Source organism: Caloenas nicobarica, chromosome 5 (genome assembly GCF_036013445.1).
Source record: "Caloenas nicobarica isolate bCalNic1 chromosome 5, bCalNic1.hap1, whole genome shotgun sequence".
NCBI lineage: Eukaryota > Metazoa > Chordata > Aves > Columbiformes > Columbidae > Caloenas > Caloenas nicobarica.
Window position 1 is genome coordinate 67,129,929 of NC_088249.1, and position 18,881 is coordinate 67,148,809.

Genomic DNA, 18,881 nt, shown 5'->3' on the forward strand with positions numbered 1-18,881 from the left:
AGAAGAGCCTGACGGCACCGTCTAAAAGATTGACAACGTCATCAAGTTTATTACACAATTTCCAACCTATCGGAAAAAGACAAACAAATCTAATGGCTGCGAGTGGGAGGGGCAGCGCCTCACTGAGGGTTAATCGGGGGTTGCTCTGCACTGTTTCCCCCCACTATTTGGAAAGAAAAAAACCTAAAAATTTGTGTCAAGTAAAAAAAAAAAAAAAACAAACCAGAACTTTCCCACCTAGCGCTCCCTCCCCGGCACCTCACAGTACTTTACAAGTGTAATTTTTTTTTTTTTTTTAGTTAGTTTGTGTGATTTTACCCTAAAAAAAGACCTCTGGAGCCGGGCTTCTCCTGTCCACAGTTCAGAGGGTGATGCCACCCGCGCTGGACGTCACCTTGTGTCCCCTCAGCTTCCTCTCGTGCCGCAGGGACCCCAGAGGGGTGCGGGACTTTGGGGGGCGGGGGTTGCTCCTGCCTGGCTGCCCCGCTGCGCTCTGCCTCCTCCTCCTCTTCCTCTAAAACAAGGAAGATGATGCGGGAGAGGTGGCTCCGGAGCTGTTTCAGGAGATGAGCGTGGAGGTGACAAAGCCACTGTGGCAAGTGACATCGGGGCAGAGACACCCCTGGCCATGCTCCCCCTCTCAGAGCGGGGGGAAACAGGAGCGTGGCAACTCGCAGGGCTTGTCACAGGGACAGGAGCGTCCCCAGATGAGGATGGGACGTGGCCAAAAACCCCGTAGCGGAGTCAGGAGCCGTCTGCCCTCCAAGCCCCAGCACTGTGCGGCACGGGGGGGGCTCCATCCCCTCCAGCCACCCCTGAAAACGGGTGACAAACCCCCCTCTGTGGCAAAAAAAGCACCATTTCTCTTTGGGTCCGAGTGTCCACAGAGCAGAGCAGGCGTTCCCCGGAGCAGTGGGTGCGGGCAAGGCCACAAAGTGGGGGTGGGAGCCCCCCCAGGCACCCGGAGAGAGCTGGGAGTGGCAGGGAAGGGACGGGGGGAGCGGAGGGGCCTCGGTCACGTAGTCCTGGTCGAGGTGAGATACGAGTCCGTTAAAAACCACTTAAACTGTCAAAACTCCTGTGGGGAGAGCAGAGCGGTGAGGGGGGCACCCAAATCCTTGAGGGGAGGACACCTCCAGCCCCCCTGCCACCACCTCACCTGTCTCAGTGGTGCCGGTCCCTCTCTCTGTCCCTGTCACGATGTCGCTCGTGCTCTCGGTTCCGCTCTGGGAAATAATCCTCGTGCCGATCGTCACTGTGGAGCAAATCCCGGTGCCGCCGGCTGCTCTCGCGCGACCGGCTGGGAGAGCGCTCCCGAGATCGGTGTCTTTTCCTGGGGAAAATGAGGAAAAAACAAACAAAACAAAAAGGTTCAGTCACCTCTAGAGATGTCACCGGGATGCAGAGCCCCAAGAGGGGGTGCAGAGGGGCCCCCCCAAGCCACCAGTACCGGGAGGAGCTGCTGCCGGTGCTGTAGGACTTGGCCTCAATGCCGTGCAGACAGTCCTTGAGGGACGAGAGGAGGACGCGGCACCGCTCGTCGCTGGCGACACGGGACTGTTTGATGACGGCGATGGCCGTCAGGAGGGTCTCAATGGCGTCGCTGTAATCGCCTGGGGGACGGGAGAAGGGGTGAGGGACGCGGGTCTATCCTGGGCTGGGGACGCGGGGGACACGCGAGGACACGGCGAGCGATACCTTCACTGGCACCGGACACTGCCTTGGAGATGGCGCTGCTGGAAATCGCCCGGTTCCTGTTCATGATCTCCTCAAACTCCAAGTCGCTCGCAGGGGGAGGGGGCAGGCTGAGCTCCCGGCTGCGCGGAGGCACAAACAGGGGTCAGCCCCCCCCCCCAGAAATCCGGTATCCAGCCCCCCTTATCACCCCGCATCACCTGCTGTGGTTGTAGGGGGCCATGGCTTTGCCGTAGGTGTCCGGTGGAGGAGCCAGCGTCGTGTTTGGGGGGGGGAAGAAGGCGGGATTGAGGTGCAGGGCTGGGGGCACAGCCCCCGGCGGGGGCACAGCCAAATGCGGGGGCAGCCGGGGTGGCGGGGGCATGAGATGCTGGTAGTGGATGCCCGGGGGGGGTGGGGGGACGCCAAAACTGGAGGAAAGCGGGGGCGGAGGCGGCATGGGTGGCGGGGGGAGCCCCATGAGGGGGAGGGCGGCGGGGGGGCGGCTGAAGAAGGGCAGGACGGAGCGGGGTTTCTCCAGGCGGGCGGGTGGCAAAGCGTTCCCCGTGGGCACGGCGCAGCCGTCCACCGAATCCACTGAGTCCCGGGAGTGGGCCCGCGGCGGCACACCTGCGAACGGCAGTGGGAAAGAGCCGTCAGCTGCTGCCAGGGGGGCTGGGTCTCGGAGACCTCCTCTTCCTCCCCTTCCCCATGAGATCCGACCCTGGGAGAGCTCGAGGTGCCCGGAGAAAGATCCAGGCTCCGCTTCCACCTGCCTCAAAGCGGGGACCGGTTCTCCAATTGCCGAGCAAGGAGGTCACAGGGAGAGAGTGAAAAGCCACAAGGAACAGCGAGAAGTCCCCAGCAAAGAGGTCACTGGGTCCCCAAAAGACATTAAATGCCCCAGAGAGCCCAAGATCCGCACACGGATTCAGAAAGGTCTGAAGGTGAAGAACACGAGGGGACAGAACCCACGTGCCGACAGCCACGAAGCTGCTGGAGGAAGGAAAAGTTGGTGCTGAAGAGAGGGATGAGAAACCTTTGCTGTGTCCAAAGATGATGAGAGAGGAGAGGGGACGATGTGGGACGCTGCCCGAGCCATCAAGTGGAGCACCGAGCTGGGGACAAGGGTTCGCATGAACTCGGCTGTGCCGGTGGCAAAGCCCCAGCTGAAATTCAGCCTCCACGGGACAAGGGGTGGGAGAAGAAACACATCCCGCTCCCCCAAAACATGCAGGGAGGACGGGACGGGGTCTCGCAGCGCCTGCTGGGTGCTGGAGCTGAAGGGAAGGTGTGAAAAATCACAGCTGCCCTGCTACAACTCAGCCGGAGCGCTTAAAAAATTGTTCTTGTGTGAAATGAGGCCACGGGATCTACAATGAGCAAGAGAGTCCCTGCGGCTCGGCAGAGACCCCCCCCCGGCATGAGGTCGGGGTGTCCCATCGCTGCGGAGTGAGGCCAGGACCACTTTATCGCCCCCGGGCAGGCCCCAGCTGGAATCCTGCGTCCAGTTTTGGGCACCTTACCTCCGCAGGGATGGACAAATTCTGGAGGGAGATCCAGAGAAGAAGCTACTAAGAGATATTTGGAGGGTCTTAGCTATGTTGAGAGGCTGAAGAGCTTAAGCCCATTCAGTTTGGAGAGGAGGAGGAGGAGGCTACGAGGGATCTTCGCAGTGTGGGAAGCACCTAAAAAAAGGGGATCATAAAGACTTGGGTCAGGATCTAAAAAAATCAGACTCAGCAGCAAAAGGAAAACAACCCGCAGAGACTCCTCCTGCTCCCCCCAAAAACCCTGAGGTCTCGCCGAGCTCTGCTGAGGATCTGGGGGTTCCCACGGGCAGTGTGGAGACCCCCCCGCACCCGCCGCGTCGCCTCCACTCACGTTTGCGAGCCTGCGCCTCGAACTGTGAGAGGTTCTGCCGGGTCGCCAGCCTCACCTCCACCTTCTCCCCATTCAGGATTTTGCCGGGTAAAAGCTCCAAGAGTTTGTGGACCGAGTTCTCCGAGGCGACCACCACCTCCGCGTACCTGCGGGGAAGCCTGTCACCCCCTGCTTGGGGATGGGGACACCCCCAGGTCTCCATCTGTCCTCACCGGCAGAGCCCCCCACCTCCCGCTGAGCCCAGCATGGGGTTAACAACCCCCCAAATCCCTTTCCCTTGATATGTGGGGGTCTCTGCTTTGCTACCCCAGCTCCAGGCAGGGCTTGTGCCCCTCCAGACAAGCCCCCTCACTCCCCAAAACACACAAAACGTGGTTTTGAGGGTCTGAGCCTCTCATTTCCTCACACGTCCTCCTTGGTTCTCACCCTTTGGACTGGCCATTCACTCGGTTCTCTGCGAATTTCAGCTCCACCACATCGTAGACGCCGACCGAGCGGATGGTCTGGATCAGCTGCTGGTCCGTCGTCCACTGAGGGGACAAGAGGTCACTGTCACCTCACCCAGCCCTTCGCAAGGCCCTGGTGCTCCCCAGTTAAGCCAGGCTTAGCGCTCAGGGGGCACTGGAAGCAAATCCACCCTCAGAGCACATACAGGGAGTTTAAAAATCAGCCTTGAGTTTAAAACAGGCCCTGGGCACGGGTCTCAGAGGTGTCTCTGGACAAGATAGAGCTTTCCCAGAACTGTCCCTGTGTCTGTCACCAGGAGAAGGGGACTCGGTCCACAAGAAGGCAGAGCCAGGCAGGTTTTTCTCTCGCCCAGGCTGGATCTAAAACCCCTCAAGGCTACAAATTCCTTTCCCCTGAGGATCACAAGGTCAAACCCAGCCCAGGACACCAGCTCGGCATGGACTGAGGAGGAACAACACCTCAAACCGCCCTGCAGCCCCTCGAGGGATTCTCAAGGGGATCCTCACCTCTGTACGTACCCCAGGAGACCCCAAAAATCCCAGGCAGGTGTGCTGGAGGCCCCCACTCACCCAGGAGAAGCTGCCCACGTAGACGGCGGCTCTCTTGTTGCGCAGCCCGCTGTACGTGTACAGGATGGCGGGAGCTTTGTTGTTGGCTTTGGGAGAGGTTTCTTGGCGGATCTCTGTGGGGGGCTCCGAGCTGCCGGTACGGTTTTCAGGGAGCTGTGAGCTGGCGGCTAACACGTCGTCGTACAGATCCATCTGGTCAGCATTACTGAACTCCGAATCCTACGAGGGGAGAGAGAGTGAGAACCACGGCAGAGGACTTACGACCACCCCCTGCCCATGGGATCCACCACAACAGCTGCTTTTCCTCCTGTGCAACATGGAAATCCCGCCCAGTCACAGAGCCACAGAGTCATTTTGGTGGAAAAGCCCCTCGAGATCAAGTCCAACCATAACCCAGCCCTGGCACTGCCCCATGTCCCTGAGAACCTCATCTCCGTCTGTCCAACCCCTCCAGGGATGGTGACTCCACCACTGCCCTGGGCAGCCTGTTCCAATGCCCCACAGCCCTTTGGGGAAGAAATTGGTCCCCAGATCCAACCTCAACCTCCCCTGGCGCAACTTGAGGCCATTTCCTCTGGTCCTGGCGCTTGTTCCTGGGGAGCAGAGCCCGATCCCCCTGGCTCCAAGCTCCTTTCAGGCAGTTCAGAGATCAGAAGGTCTCCCCTCAGCTCCTGTTCTCCAGGCTGAACCCCCCAGGTCCCTCAGGCGCTCCCATCACACTTGGGCTCCAGAAGGGAGCAAAACTCCAGGAAAATAGAACCACAAGCTTTTACCCCATGCTGGTTTGATTTTCCTCCTCCCAACTTCACCTACAAGTGGTGGAAAAGCAAACCAAACCAAACCCCCTCGGCAGCGCAGCCATTCCCAGCACAAACCAGCCGCTGAGGAAGCTCCTGAACCGCAAATTCGCCTCTCCCAGATCCGCCTGGCGATGCCCACTCTCCCCGGCTGTATTTAATTTGGAGCGCACAGCCAGCGCTGTGTTTACTACAGACTGTCCAGACTCATCACTCACCCAGATTCAGCGTGTGCTGAGCAGCTTTTTATCCTACAAATTACTAAGGGACCAACGCGGAGGCCCCGTGCAGCACAAAAACCAGAGATTCTGCTCCCTAATTTTTAATTTTGGGACTGCGAATGCACTTCGGACAACGTCTTCTGCTAGAGACAGCGCAAGGTGATTAAATCCCCTGCGCTGTGACACCCAGGCAACCACATACACACAACACAGCCCTTGGTGAGATCAGAGAAATAAAAAAAATCCACCCATTTTCCCCCAAAACACTCTTCCTGACAGCACCGTCTGTTTCTAAGGCAAGTTGTAACTTCTGTTTCAGCTGCAGAGCCGATAAAAAGGTTACAGGGATTTCAGCGGGGAGCAGTATTTTTATGCTGTTCTCCAAACAGCTCCAGCGTTTGTTTAACCCGCCCTCCCATGCTCCCGCCCCCACCACGGCCCGAGGCTGCAGGAATTTCGGCCTGAAAAGTTTCAGGAAGTCGAGAATGAAAATAAATAAGGGGCTGCAGGAGGAAAGTGATTTCGGGGAGGCTTCGCCTCGGGAGTTTTGGGGGATCTTCTGGGCTTTATAAGGCCTCCATTGGCTCAGCTGTGTCAAAGATCTTCTGTGTCCAGTCTTCAAAGCCTCCAGTGAAATCATTCCACGCCATTCCCCGCTCTGCAGCTCCGTCCTCTCAACGCTGCTTCACTTCTTTACTCCCAAAGATCCCCGAGGGCAGACCTGACCCCTCTCTGCTCCCCAAAGGACATTCCTGCATCAATTCAAGCTGCTGCTTTTGTCACCCGTCCTGCTCCAGGCTCCCTGGTGACCAAACCTTCAAGGCAAAACCTTCCTGCAGGCACAGCACCAACTCTACAGAACCACAGCAGAATTCTCCCGTTAACTTTGCCGCTCATTTTCCTCCAATACATTCCAGACTTTCCAACGTCACGGTTCTCCTCCAGAGAGCAGACACTATGTCCACTGCTTCCCTTTTGCGTTCAGAGAAATTGCCGTACATTAAGTTTTCTCGTTATTCTGCACATTTCTGAGCTCCAGCCCAGTGACCTCCATGGATTTTCTCAATCCGCTCTCATCCCTGCAGCTCTCCCTTCCACTCACGCCCATTTCCCTGCTTCTGTTAAAAGCAAATTGCATAAAAACATCGCCATTAGGCCACCCTGAAGCCTGAGCAGTTCTGTTTGGTCCCAGGATTGTTTAACATATGAGGAATCGGGTTTATTCCGGGGGTTTTTCAGGAAGGACGCAGGTATGGCAGAGCCAGAGGGCGTCCAGCTGCTACAGGCAGCACAATTTGCTTTGCAAATCACCTTTCTAGTGAGATTCCCGTTATTTTGGCAATGGTACAGGCAGATCAGACCCTGCCCTGCTCCGGGGCGACTCCTCTCAGCAGGGAAACTCCAGCTCCTCCGTCCCCTGAGGCGCTTCACACCATTTCCAGCATTTCCCTTTTCCCAGAAGGTCTCCCAGGTGTCTCCTCCATGGGTTTTGTTTCCAGTTCATGCCTCTTGCCCTCCAGCACAGACCAACTTTTCTTTGCCACAGCCCTTTTTGATCTTCAAACATCCACCTTCACACCCGCTCTCCCAGATCCCGAAATTCCCCCAAAATCTGTTTCTCTAACAGCTGCAACCCCTCGCTTCTCTGCCATTTCCTCCTGCTTTAGATTTCTCATTTCTTCTTGCGCTGCCCTGGCAAACGTTCTGCCGCAAACCCCGTCTCCCCCTCTCCAAACATTTCGCGACCATCCACACGTTGAACTTCCAGTGAAATCCGCAGCAAGACCCTTGATTCCCGACTCGCGATGAATTTGGGGACAGTCCCGTTCCTGGGTTCCCCCTTCCTGGGCACACTGGTCGTGTCCATCCCCGTTAATCACTCCAGCAGCTCGGTTAATCACTCCAGCAGCTCGCTAATGAGTTGGCTGATGCCTGTTATGCTGCTTTGCCCCCAAAAAGGGGGATCTGCTCCCTCCGGCAGGACGCAGCCCCTCACCTGGTTGAACTCCTCCTCAGCGTAGATGTCGATCAGATCCACCCCCTCGGACATAGTTCCAGAGATGGGACCGAGGCGAAGCGGCGAGACGGGGTGCACTGCGGGGGGAAACAGGGGTCAGTAAGGCACTGGGGACCTGCTGCATGTCCCCCCTGGTCCCCAATTTCCCTGCAGGCACCACCCCCCAGCAGCCCTTCACCCTGGGACACACCACGGGGACAACTGCCCCCTTGCTGAGGGACACCCAGGGGACAATGCGGCTCCGTTTCCCCAGACCTGACAGATCCTGGGGGGGCAACAAACCCCCTTGGGGGACAACAAACCACTTCAGGAGGCAACAAACTCCCTTGGGGGGTAACAAACACACTTGGACGGCAACAAAATCCCTCAGGGGGCAACAAACCTCCTCAGGGGGCAGCAAATCCCTCAGGGGGGCAGCAAACACACTGAGAGGGGCAATAAAATGGTTCAGGGGGCAACAAACACACCCGGGGGGCAACAAACTCTCTTGGGGGGCAAGAAACTCTCTTGGGGGGCAACAAACCCCCTCAAGTAGCAACAAACCCCCCTCAAGCGGCAACAAACCCCCCTCAAGTGGCAATCACAACCTGCCCCCCCACCCCGGGGTCCACAGCCCCCCGCGAGTGCCCGTGACCCAAATCCGGTGCCCCCCCCTCAGACAGACCCTGCCCAGCACAGAGATCCCCGGCGGGGCCCCAGCGCTGCCCGCACCCCCGAACCGCGCCGCCCCCCGGCCCAGGCCCCCCCGCCGGGGCCGTGCCCGCCATGTGTGCCCAGCGGGCCCCGGGGAGAGGTCGCGGTGTCGCGGTCCCCCCGGCCCGGCCCGTTACCGCCTGCAGGCCCCGAGCGCGCCCGCCAACCGCGCTCACCGCCAGCGCCGCGCCACGCCCCTTCCGCCCCGCGCCACGCCCCTTCCGGCCCCCGCCCGTTCGGCACCATAGAGTTGGACGGCCCTCCTGTCACAGAGCGGCTCGAGTGGAGGGTAGAGCGGCCGCGGGGGAGTCATGGCGGCGGTCGCGGTGAGGAGGGTTAATGGGGGTTATTGGGGGCGGTGGGGGGATGTGGGAAGGCGCCAGAGGCCTGGGAGAGGAGGGGAGGGCGGAGGTGAGGGAGGCCTGGGGGGCTGGAGGGGATGGGGTGGGGTGGGATGGGGAATTGGGGTTTTTCAGGGCCTGGGGAGTTGTAGAATGGGGGTTGGCGGGCTTCGGGGTTTGGAGAGGTGTGGGATGGGGGGATCGAGGGGAACAGGGCCTGGGGGGCTTTGGGATGGGGTACAGCGGGGTGTGAGATGGGGAGCTGGGGAGTTTTCAGGGCCTGGGGGGTTGTAGAATGGGGGTTTGGGGGCTGTCAGGGTCTGGAGGGCGTGGGATCGGGTTTGGGGGGGCTGTAGGGTTTGGGGGGGTGTGGGATGAGTGGAGCACGGGGAGCAGGGCCCGGGGGGCTTTGGGATGGGGTACAGCAGGGTCTGGGGGGGTTATGGGATGGGGTTTGGGGGCAGCAGTGTCTGGGGGGATCGTAAGGGGAAAATAAAAGGCAGCAGGGTCTGGGGGGGTGTGGGATGGGGGATCATGGCCAGCAAGTTCGGGGGGGCTGCATGTGCTGGGGATGTCCCCGCTGTGCTGCCGCAGCCAGGCCTGATGTCACCTACACTGTCCCTTTCCCAGCTGCGCTCTCTGCCTGGGCGGGTGCTGTGCCAGTGCCTTTTCGGGGGGGTGTCCCCACAGCGCGGCTACCGCGGGGCGTCCCCCGGGGACTCGGGGAAGGACGTGCTGGAGATCCCACTGCCCCCCTGGCAGGAACGGCCCCACGAGCCACTGGAGACCAAGCGTGCGCGGCTGCTGTACGAGAGCCGCAAGAGAGGGATGCTGGAGAACTGCATCCTGCTCAGGTGAGGGGCCCGGCCTTCTTCCTCTTCCTCCTCCTCCTCCTTCTCCTCTTCCTCACTGTCAGGGCCACTCTGTCCTGACAATTCATCCCCTGCAGACAGGGATGTACTTTCCAGGAGTGATAACATCAGCTAAGGGAGAAAGGCCCATCGATGTGAGGGTGGTTTAGCTCCTAACAATGCTACAGGTTTTTAATTAACAAGGAAAAGCCCTGGAGCGTTGCAGGAGAGAGTTTGGTGGGGTCGTGCGCAGCTGTAATCCACAATGGAGGGCGATTCAATGTTGGTTAGAGCAGGGAAGTCTGTATTGTTGAATAAACCCCCAAAAAAGCGCTGCAGAGACCAGCGCTGCCACCCGGCAGAGCCAAAGGCGTGGGGGAGCTCTGGGAGCTGCTGATGGCTGAACCAAAATCTTTTGGGAATTATCTGTAATTTCTGGGGTGTCTGGAGGAGGCAAAGCCCGTCAGGTTTTAGGAGCGGGAGTGGGACGCCAGTGCAGCTCTTCCTCTGCTCACCCGCTCTCCTCTGTCCTCTCTCCAGCCTCTTCGCCAAGGAGAACCTGAACCGCATGAGCGAGCAGCAGCTCAACCGATACGACCGGCTCATCAACGAGCCCAGTAACGACTGGGACATTTATTACTGGGCCACAGGTAAGGAGCAGGTGACCCTTGTCCTGCGCAGGGCACTGGCGCTTCGGGACATGACAGAGCTGGTTTTTTCTGCCCTTTTTCTGTTTTTCTCCCCGCAGAAGCCAAGCCCACACCAGCTGAGTTCGAGACGGACGTGATGGCCATGCTGAGGGACTTCGCCAGGAACGAGAAGAGGGAGCAGCGGCTGCGGCAGCCGGACCTGGAGTATCTCTTTGAGCCGCCCCGCTGATTCGGGGGGTCACCTGCTCCCTCCCTGTCCCCTGGGGCAGAGGAGGGACAGAAACACAGATGCTGCCACCCTCCCTGTGACTCTCCTCCTCATCCTCCTCCTCCCTCGGACTCAGGACACGGTGAATAAAGCCGTGGCTGCTGCTCCTGCTGCGTTTTCAGTGCTTTGCTCTTTGTCACATCAGGATTTGGGCGCTCAGGGGTCACTGGCACGTGCCAGCTCACTGCTGTCCCCACCTCCTACCTGTCCCTTTGAAACCCTTTTTCTGGGGACCCACAGGAGGTGGCCCCACACTTAGAGGGACTGTGATCCCCCCACAGGAGGTTGGAGTGGGACATCCTGCTCCCCGGTGACATGTCACCGCGCCGGTTACCAGGAGACGGTGCCTGCGGGGACATTCCGCAGCCTCGGGGAGCTGCTCGGGGACAGCCCCGCCATGGCGTCCGTCTGTCCCTTTGTCCATCCCCGTCCCCGTGTTAAGCTGCGATCCTCGGCGAGGGGACAAGCCGGGGGCAGCACCGACATCATGAACTTCTACGCCACGACCTACGGGCTGGCTTACGGTACGGGAGTCCCGAAGGACTCCCCAAAACCAGGGGAGGCTCACTCCCAGGCTGAGCCCCCCTTGTCCCTGCTGTCCCCCAGGCCAGCCGTGTTTCCATCCCCGCCTCGGCCACCACACCGGCGCCGGCTTCGTGTCCAACTACCGCTCGGACGTCCCCTCCCTCCTCCGCTCGTGCGGCACCGCAAAGGGGTACGTACCCCCACACCGGGGCGGGGGACAAGTTTTGGAGCCCCTTTGTCACAGCTGTGTTGGCCTTGTCACAGCCAGGACAGTGTCTCGGCCACCACTGAGCACTTCCAGCCCCACTGGCACCTCGACGGCCGTGGCCTCCTGCCGCGGCACCTGCACCAGCCACCGAGCGGGTACCACCAGGAGTGTCCCCCCTGCTGCCTCTGCGCTGGGGGGGTGAGTCCCCAGCACAGGTGGCATCACCAGGATGTCACCAAGTCACCTGGGGAGCGTGACAGCGGCTACACTGAGCCAGGTAGGAGTTTGGGAGGGTTGCTGGCCCTGGGGACAGTTCTGTCCTCAGGAGGGTTTGGGGGTCCCAGGGACAGCTCTGTCACCAAGAGGGTTTGGGGGTGTTGGGGGTCTCGATGCCAACTTCAGCACCAGGAGGGTTTGGGGGAGATCGGTGGCCCCAGGGTCAGCTCTGTCCCCAGGAGGGTTTGGGGGTGGGGGGGGGGAGGGCCCTGGGTCAGCTCTGTCCCCAGGAGGCTTTGGGGTGTCAGTGGCCCCAGGGACAGCTCCAGCGCTGGGGGGGCATCCTCCTCTGTGTCACTCATCCTTGTGACCCCCCAAACACAGGGGGACAGGCTGTCCCCAGTGCCATGACAACAGGTAACGCCGTGGCTGGCTGTGGGGTTGGGGACAGGGCTGGAGGACGGGGCTGGGGACAGGGGGTCTCCCTCCCCATTTTTTCCCCACAGATATCCTACAGAAAATGACCATTGGCGCCACGGAGCCATCAGGCTTCACCAAGGCCTTCCCAAGGGGTGACAACGTCCTGCCAGCCCTGTCAACCCAGCCCGTGAGTCCCCACCCCGCCATGTCCCTTGTCCCCACCTGCCAGCCCCCCAAATCTTCTCTACACCCCAGGGGACACTTTTTTTCTCCCACAGCTCGGTGTCAGTGTCACCAAAACGGATTATCTGCCCTCTGTGCACAGCCGCGTAAGCAGGATGAGGGGTGGGGACACGAGGCAGGGCTGGGGGACAGGCAGGGGACACTCCTGTCACACCTCTGTCCCCTTGCAGGGTGATGAGACACTCCCAGAGTTGTCAGGGCGCTCAGAGCGAGGCAGCGGCTTCACCCAGGAGGTGCCGAACTCCCTGGGCACGGTGGTGAGCAGGACCCCCCCGTCCCACTGCCTTGTCCCCATGTCCCCTCCCCATCCTCACTCACTGTCCCCAACGCAGGACTTGCCCGTGGTGGGTGACGCCGTCTGGTTCGTGTCCCGAGGGCTGCGGGCACCGCGAGGGACACAGGACAGGCTGCTGGGACAGCAGAAGGCTGGCAGGATGGTGGGTGCAGATGTGGCCCTGTCCCCACCTCTGTCCCCTTACCCAGCAGGGACATCCCCATCCGTGTCCCCATCCCTGTCCCCCCAACCCCTCTCCATCCCCCAGGAGCCATCGGGTTTCACCACCAACAACGGCCAGTACGTGCCCCCCCATGCCACCGTGTCCCCCGCAGCGCCAGGTGAGTTTGGGTTGACCCTGGGACTAGGGCTGTCATTGCCCCGGGGGGAGCGGGTCCAGCCCCCTCACCCCGTTTCTCCCGGATTTTCCAGCCCGGTGCTGGCGGGACCCAAACCTGACAGCCAGACCTGTGGGGGGGATCCAGCCCCAGCGCCCCAGCGGCTTCAGCACCAACAACCACCCCACTGGGGTTGGGGACAGCGGTGGCCAGCCCCCCGGGTGACACCAGTGGCATCTCAGGGGCCACAGTCTCACCAGTAGCCCCCAGTTCTTTGGGGAACCCCAGTTCTTTGGGGACCTCCCCAGTCCCGGGGAGCACACAGAGAAATAAAGGCTGAGAATGATCTTCCTGGGCACAATGTCATTGTCACCTCTGCACCCCCACATCCCTCATTTTGGGGGTACCTGCACCCCAAAGCTGGCAGGAGGATTTTGGGGGGGTGGTGCCACCTGGCCAGCAGCCACTGGGGGGCTGTACAAGCCCGGCTTTGTGTCACTGGCCGTGGGATGACACAGCTGGTTTGTGGCAGGGGACAAACTGGGTGGGGGGACAACAGGGAGAGGGGAGGAGAAGGAGCCCCCCAGGCTGTCTGCAGGGTGGGATCACTTGGGGCGACAGGGTCACAAGGTCCCTCCCTGGCCATGGGGTGTGACATGGCACCGGGGGGGGGTGGCTGTGTTGCGGGGTGGGACACCCCGCAGCACCTCCTGGAGGGTCCCACGGGAGATCACGGCGGGACCCCCGGACCAGCCCAGCGCTGGGGGAGATGCTGATGGTGGGTGGGTGGGGCATGGGTGGGGCAGGGCGGGGCAATAATTTGCCAGGGTGGGGCATGGGGGCGTGGCTGGGCGGGACGGGGGCGTGGCAACCGCTCAGGTGCCGAGAGGGGGCGTGTCTCCCGCTGCCAGGCCCCGCCCCCGCGCTCCCATTGGCTGCGGGCAGTTGCCGCGGCAACGGCGTGGGCCCCGCGGCGGGGATGGGGAGCGGCGGCTCGGCGGGGCTGGCGGCGGCCGAGGGCCCGGAGGGTACCGAGCAGCGGCTGGAGGTGCGGGGGGGCCGGGTCCCGCCGGCCTTGTGGGCACAACGGGGCTTACGGAAGCTTTACCTGAGCGGCGCGGGGCTGCGGGAGCTGCCGGCCGAGCTGGGGGCCCTGCGGCACCTCCGCACTTTGGCCCTGGACGGGAACGAGCTGCTGGAGGTGCCCGAGGCCGTGTGCCGCCTGCCCCGCCTGGCGCACCTCTACCTGGGCCGCAACGGGCTGCAGGGGCTGCCGCCCGCCTTCGCCCGCCTGCAGAGCCTGCGCTGCCTCTGGCTGGAGGGAAACTTCCTCGCCCGCTTCCCCCGCGCCCTCCTGGGCCTGCCCGAGCTGCGCAGCCTCCAGCTGGGCGACAACCGCCTGGCCCACCTGCCCGCCGCGCTGCCCCGCATGGCCGGCCTGCGAGGGCTCTGGCTCTACGGGAACCGCTTTGAGGAGTTTCCCCCCGCCCTGCTGCGCATGGGTCACCTCCGCGTCCTCGACCTGGACCGCAACCGCATCGCCCGCTTCCCCGACCTGAGTGGCCTCGCTGCCCTGCGCCTCCTCTCCTACGACCACAACCCCGCGCGGCAGCCGCCCTGCGTGGGGGACACCGTCCGGCTGGTGGGCGACGGGGCGCAGGAGTTCATGGAGGCGCGGCAGGAGCATCTGCAGAGTCTGCAGCGCCGGGAGGAGGAGGAGGAGGAAGGCACCGAAGCCCTACCGGTGGCCCCCGGGGACAGCTCCCCGCTGCTGGAAAACGGGGACGGCAGCTTTGCAGCCCTGCCGGGCTCCCCGGGGGAAACATGAGCCACCAGGCTGCAGCCAGACGCCCTCAGGGATGCATGGCAGAGGGATGAGGATCCCTCACTGCCCTCCCAAGGACTCCCAGCTAGAGCTGGGGAAGAAGGAGGCTCATAGCCTCCACGCGAAGGAAAACGAGGACCAGCATCTCCCAGTTGAGTCAGCAAAGAGCTGCCACCTGGATCTGCACCGCTGGGATCCACAAGCCCACCTCAGAGCATCCTATGTAACCGCAGGGTGCCTTGCATGGGGGGAAACGGCCCCCTGCCCTGACGGGTGACCCCACAGACCCTGCCTTGCCTGCTGGACAGGCCTCACGGTGCTACCGAGAGCCCGGTGTCCCCAGGATGCCAGCCCACGAGCACAGGGACCTGCCTACCACTGCCTCCGCGTGCGCCCTTTGCTCCTGGCTCCGTGTGCCAGGACAGGAAAAAGCAGTGACTTTCGCATCTGCCCCACACAGATCCCATCACCCTGAAGAGCAGCAAGGTTTGAGAGTGAAGACACAGATCCCTTCTCACCCCCGAGACCCCCATTCTGCCGCTGGAATTGGGCTGGGGAAGGAGCCCACGGAAACTCCACCTGGGCACAAGCCCATCTCAAACCTGGAAAGGATTTTGCCTCTGTACGGGAAGAGGAGCAGCTCTCCTTGCTCCAAAATGGGCACTTATCCTTCCTCTTCCCCTCCCTGAGCTCTGTTTGCACCAAACTCAAGCAATAAAAAAGCACAAACCCAAGAAAACCTGGTGTGAGAGAAAGGTGATGGGCTCTGTTCTCCGGGGGGGCTGTGGCTGGGAAGGGGGGCTGTTCGGGAACTGCTGGCAACGCAGCGACATATCCTGGTGCAAAACCACCAGCTCCTCTTATTTTTAAGACGCCAGGGAGCCCCGTTTCCCTCCACCCAGCTCCCGCTCTCTGCTGAGGCACCCTAGTGCTGAACGCTCCCTCCCAGGGCTGGGGTTTGTCGGAGGTTTCAGACCGCGCATCCGCTTTGCATCGCAAGGGCTTTGGGTTTGGGGGCTGGGAGGCAGCCAGCACTCCCGCCACATCCTCTCCCACACTCACGAGGCGTTTTTCCCCCCCCTCCTTGCTCTGCAGCGGGAACCGCAGCTATTTTAGACGCGCTGGAGCATCCTCGTCCGCGGGATGTGCGGAGTGGCTGGTGAAGCTCTTGCCTTTCCAGCGGTAACGAGGCCCCGTTTCCATTCCCGCTTGCGGAGGGTGGGTCCCAAACCCACCCAAGCTCAGGAGGAGCTCGGCTCGCTGTCCCCGCTCGGGTTTGGGGACAGGCCTTCGGTCCCTCCTGCCACCTGGGCAGCCTTCGCTGTGGTGGTTTGTAACGGGCAGAGCATCCTGGTACAGGGCACCCTGGGGTGCACCCCATCGATCCAGGGTGCTGCTGCTTTGCCTGGGGAGACGCTGCCGCTAATTAGCAGGTAGTTAGCCATCGCCCAGTGGGGTGCTGGCCCTGGCAGAGAGCCCTGATGATAAGCAAGACGCGCATTTCTGCCTGGCACAACCTGGCTGCTGTCACCTGCTCCATGCAGACCCCTGCCAGACCCCCAGGACAAGGCGTGCAGGTAGCCCTGGGTGTCACCACACTGGCCCCACTGCCAGCGCCCGATCCAGAAGCTCTGACACCCTGAGAAGCAGCTCCCTGCAGCCTTTTCCCACCCCTGTGTTTCCCACCCTGGCTGGGTGAAGGAGCTGGGCTGGGGTCTGTGGCACCGGTGACAAGCGGCACAGTGACGTGGGGACCAGGAGCTGCCGCAATCAGCAGAAACCTCACACATTTCTACTCCGCACGAATATTTTTGGGGCGTTGCTGGAGCCCCGGCAGCCAGCAAGGCGTGTGCGTAGCGTGCATCATCCATACGTCTGTCTCTATATATATCCCTGCCCACTCGCGCAGCCCCGCGTCGCAGCCGTTTGTGGCCTCGCCGGGATCACGCTGCGATTCCCATCTGCTCCCGCCGGCCGCAGGGACAAAGGGACAGGCTCGGGGGTCACTGTGGCTCTGGCCGGTTCCCCCAGATCGCTGCACGGAGCCACGAGGATTCTTATTTTCGCTGCTTTCAACATGCAGCGCGATAAGAGAAACGCAGCTCTGATGTGACAGCCCAGATAGCAGCCAGGCACAGTGACACCGGTGCTGTTGGTGGCTTGTTGCTGCCAAAATCTCCAGATTTGGCTCACCTGGACATGAACCAGAGCCTGAACAGGTTGGAGCAGCAGTGACCTGACCTCTGCTGGGACACGGGAGCCTGGCAGGGGACAACCTTGTCCCCTTCTGTCCCCCACTGCCAGGAGCCGCTGAGGATCTGGAGGGACACAATCCCAGGCACGGAAGACACGGCTCTCCTGCCATCCCCGCGTTTGGAGTTTCTTTTATTTATTCAAGACCAGCATTGGTTTAATTATTTAAGAGCCACTCGAGCCACTGAGGTGCCAGCCACGTGTCCCCTGCCTGCCCAGGACACTGTCCCCGCTCCAGAGCCATATCCCAGTCTCAGTCCCTGTCCCCATGTCGCCCCCCAGCGACCCAGCCCAGACCCCCCCAGCCCCGTTGGGATAGACACTCACCCCTCTGTCCCCGCTCTGCCACCCTCACTGGCTGTGTCACCTGGGGCAGCATTGTCCCCCAGGGCTGGGGGTCCCCAAAGCCCCTGTGGGGAGCCCAAGGGAGGGTCACACACCCCTCCTAGGAGCCACCTCAAGAGACAGCTGCCTGCTAGGGCTGCCCTTAATGAACCCTCATTAATTACCCTCGTTAATTGCCCACATTAGCAGGTCCAGGTGGCTTTCCTTGTCCCCTCCTTTTGCAGGGAGTGTTCCCCTCCCCATCCTTTCCAGCACGTGTCCCCTTCACCAGGGGGTCTTTGAGCATTATCTGTCCCAGTGTCCCCCCTCCTTGTGCATGTTGTGGGGGGGATGCTCAGTGCTGGGGGATGCTCAGCCAGGTGCAGGTGACACTGCGAGCCCCCCCGGCCCACAGTCCCTGCAGCCACAACTGTCAGGGGACCGCAGGATCTGTCCCCCGCGCCCCCCCCGGCCCAGAGACGAGGCGCAGTGGCAGTTACTGACTGTCCTTTATTACCGAGAACAGGGGCTGCCTCCAGAAAACGAGGGGCCCCGCTCCCCAAAAATAGGATTCTGCAAAGAAGGCGCCCCAACCCTCGCGGCCCCCCAGCCCCCCCGGCCTCTGCTGCTGTTATTGGAAAAGGGGGGGACTGGCCACAGCCCCCCCCACGCAGCAAAGCCACCAGCAGCAGGGTGACATCGCCGGCCGGGCACCCCCTCGCCGGCTGGTCCGGGCTTTTGTCTTTTTTCATTTTATTTATTTATTTTTTTTAATTTTTTTTGGTCTTTTTTTCCTGTATTTTACACACCAGTTGGATGTTACTGTCACATGAAGAAGAGAGATACCTGAACAAGATAACGGCTAAGAGCTCTAGAGTTAAAAAAATGAACACACGAGGCCCCGGGGGAGCCAACCGCAGACAAGAAATCCTTCCTGGGGGAGAGGGGGTGACCGAGGGGCCGTTTGGGGACACCCACCTTGGCACACAGCCCCCCCAGTTTGGGGGGACCCCAGCACAACCCGCTGTAGTGCCCAGCTTTGGGGTGCCCCCCTCCCCAGGCGTGTAAATCTCTTCTTTTTTATGTTAAAAAAAAAAAAGAGAGAAAATGATAAAAATACAAATGTCCCTAAAAGCATCAGTTATTACTGTAGTAGCAGTAGTATGACTTCTCTCCAGATTGTCCAAAATTGGCTAAAGAGGGACTGGGGGGGCCGGCGAACCCCCGTGGGACGGTCCCGCTGTCACCGTGTCCCCAGGTAGCTCGTCCCCCGGGGCGCTGGGGATGTCCCCATCGGTGGGAGAAGGGACAAGCACCCTGGGGACTTTTGGGGTGTTCTGGTGCGGGATCCCCCCCCGTGGCGTGGAGAAAACCCCATGGGGGTTCAAGCAGGTGCCCCCCCCAGCACCCCGTGTCCCCACGCAGTCCCGTGGGGTGGCATTAATGCTCGTGGGGACGCACATGCCACCGGCTGGGACACGCTGTGGCACAGGGATGAGGGTGACAGGGTGACACACTAAAACCGGGCTGTACACAGCCCCGCCAGGGGACAGCCCGTGGTCTCGGCGGCACCCAGGGGCTGTGGCTCGGTGGCACCCAGCGGTGGGGTGTTGGTGTCCTCGGTGTCCTCCCCGCGGGTGCGGGAAGGGTGACAGGTGGCGGGTGCCATGGGGACAGCAGGAAGACTGAGGATGGGGGACCCTTGGCCAGGGGAGGTGGCTCCGTGCCCGTGGGCACCCGGTTGCCTCCGGGCTCGCTCTGGGTGTCCCCATGGGTGGCCGTGTCCTACCTGAGATGGCTGCGGAGGTGGCAGCACCCACCT

At 61.5% G+C, this 18,881-nt stretch overlaps 3 protein-coding genes across 5 annotated transcripts; 2 read left to right on the forward strand and 1 right to left on the reverse strand.

The window, feature by feature from the left end:
• Positions 1-100: 100 nt before the first annotated feature.
• On the reverse strand, positions 101-8,492 carry CPSF7 (cleavage and polyadenylation specific factor 7). Its single transcript, XM_065636231.1, has 10 exons — positions 8,461-8,492; positions 7,610-7,707; positions 4,596-4,814; positions 3,985-4,088; positions 3,559-3,704; positions 1,896-2,304; positions 1,699-1,817; positions 1,451-1,613; positions 1,160-1,333; positions 101-1,078 (listed from the first exon to the last, which is right to left on the reverse strand). Exons 2-9 carry the CDS (start codon positions 7,661-7,663, stop codon positions 1,165-1,167), a joined length of 1,383 nt encoding a protein of 460 aa, XP_065492303.1. The 5' UTR covers positions 7,664-7,707; positions 8,461-8,492; the 3' UTR covers positions 101-1,078; positions 1,160-1,164.
• A 65-nt stretch (positions 8,493-8,557) lies between these two features.
• Positions 8,558-12,986, forward strand: SAXO4 (stabilizer of axonemal microtubules 4). Of its 3 annotated transcripts, none has more exons than XM_065636237.1 (10): positions 10,392-10,515; positions 10,715-10,957; positions 11,040-11,148; positions 11,223-11,443; positions 11,859-11,989; positions 12,081-12,131; positions 12,216-12,302; positions 12,378-12,482; positions 12,588-12,660; positions 12,752-12,986. In XM_065636237.1, exons 2-10 carry the CDS (start codon positions 10,831-10,833, stop codon positions 12,880-12,882), a joined length of 1,035 nt encoding a protein of 344 aa, XP_065492309.1. In that variant the 5' UTR covers positions 10,392-10,515; positions 10,715-10,830; the 3' UTR covers positions 12,883-12,986. The 3 variants fall into 3 exon arrangements, 2 of the variants coding, with proteins under 2 accessions (XP_065492309.1, XP_065492310.1); XM_065636238.1 differs by having other exon boundaries at positions 11,889-11,989; XR_010606316.1 differs by lacking the exons at positions 10,715-10,957; positions 11,223-11,443; positions 11,859-11,989; ... (3 more) ...; positions 12,588-12,660; positions 12,752-12,986 and adding exons at positions 8,558-8,649; positions 9,295-9,518; positions 10,056-10,165 and having other exon boundaries at positions 10,264-10,515; positions 11,040-11,061.
• Positions 12,987-13,636: 650 nt separating this feature from the next.
• Positions 13,637-14,485, forward strand: LRRC10B (leucine rich repeat containing 10B). Its single transcript, XM_065636242.1, has one exon. The coding sequence runs from the start codon at positions 13,637-13,639 to the stop codon at positions 14,483-14,485; it is 849 nt and encodes a 282-aa protein (XP_065492314.1).
• Positions 14,486-18,881: the final 4,396 nt, after the last annotated feature.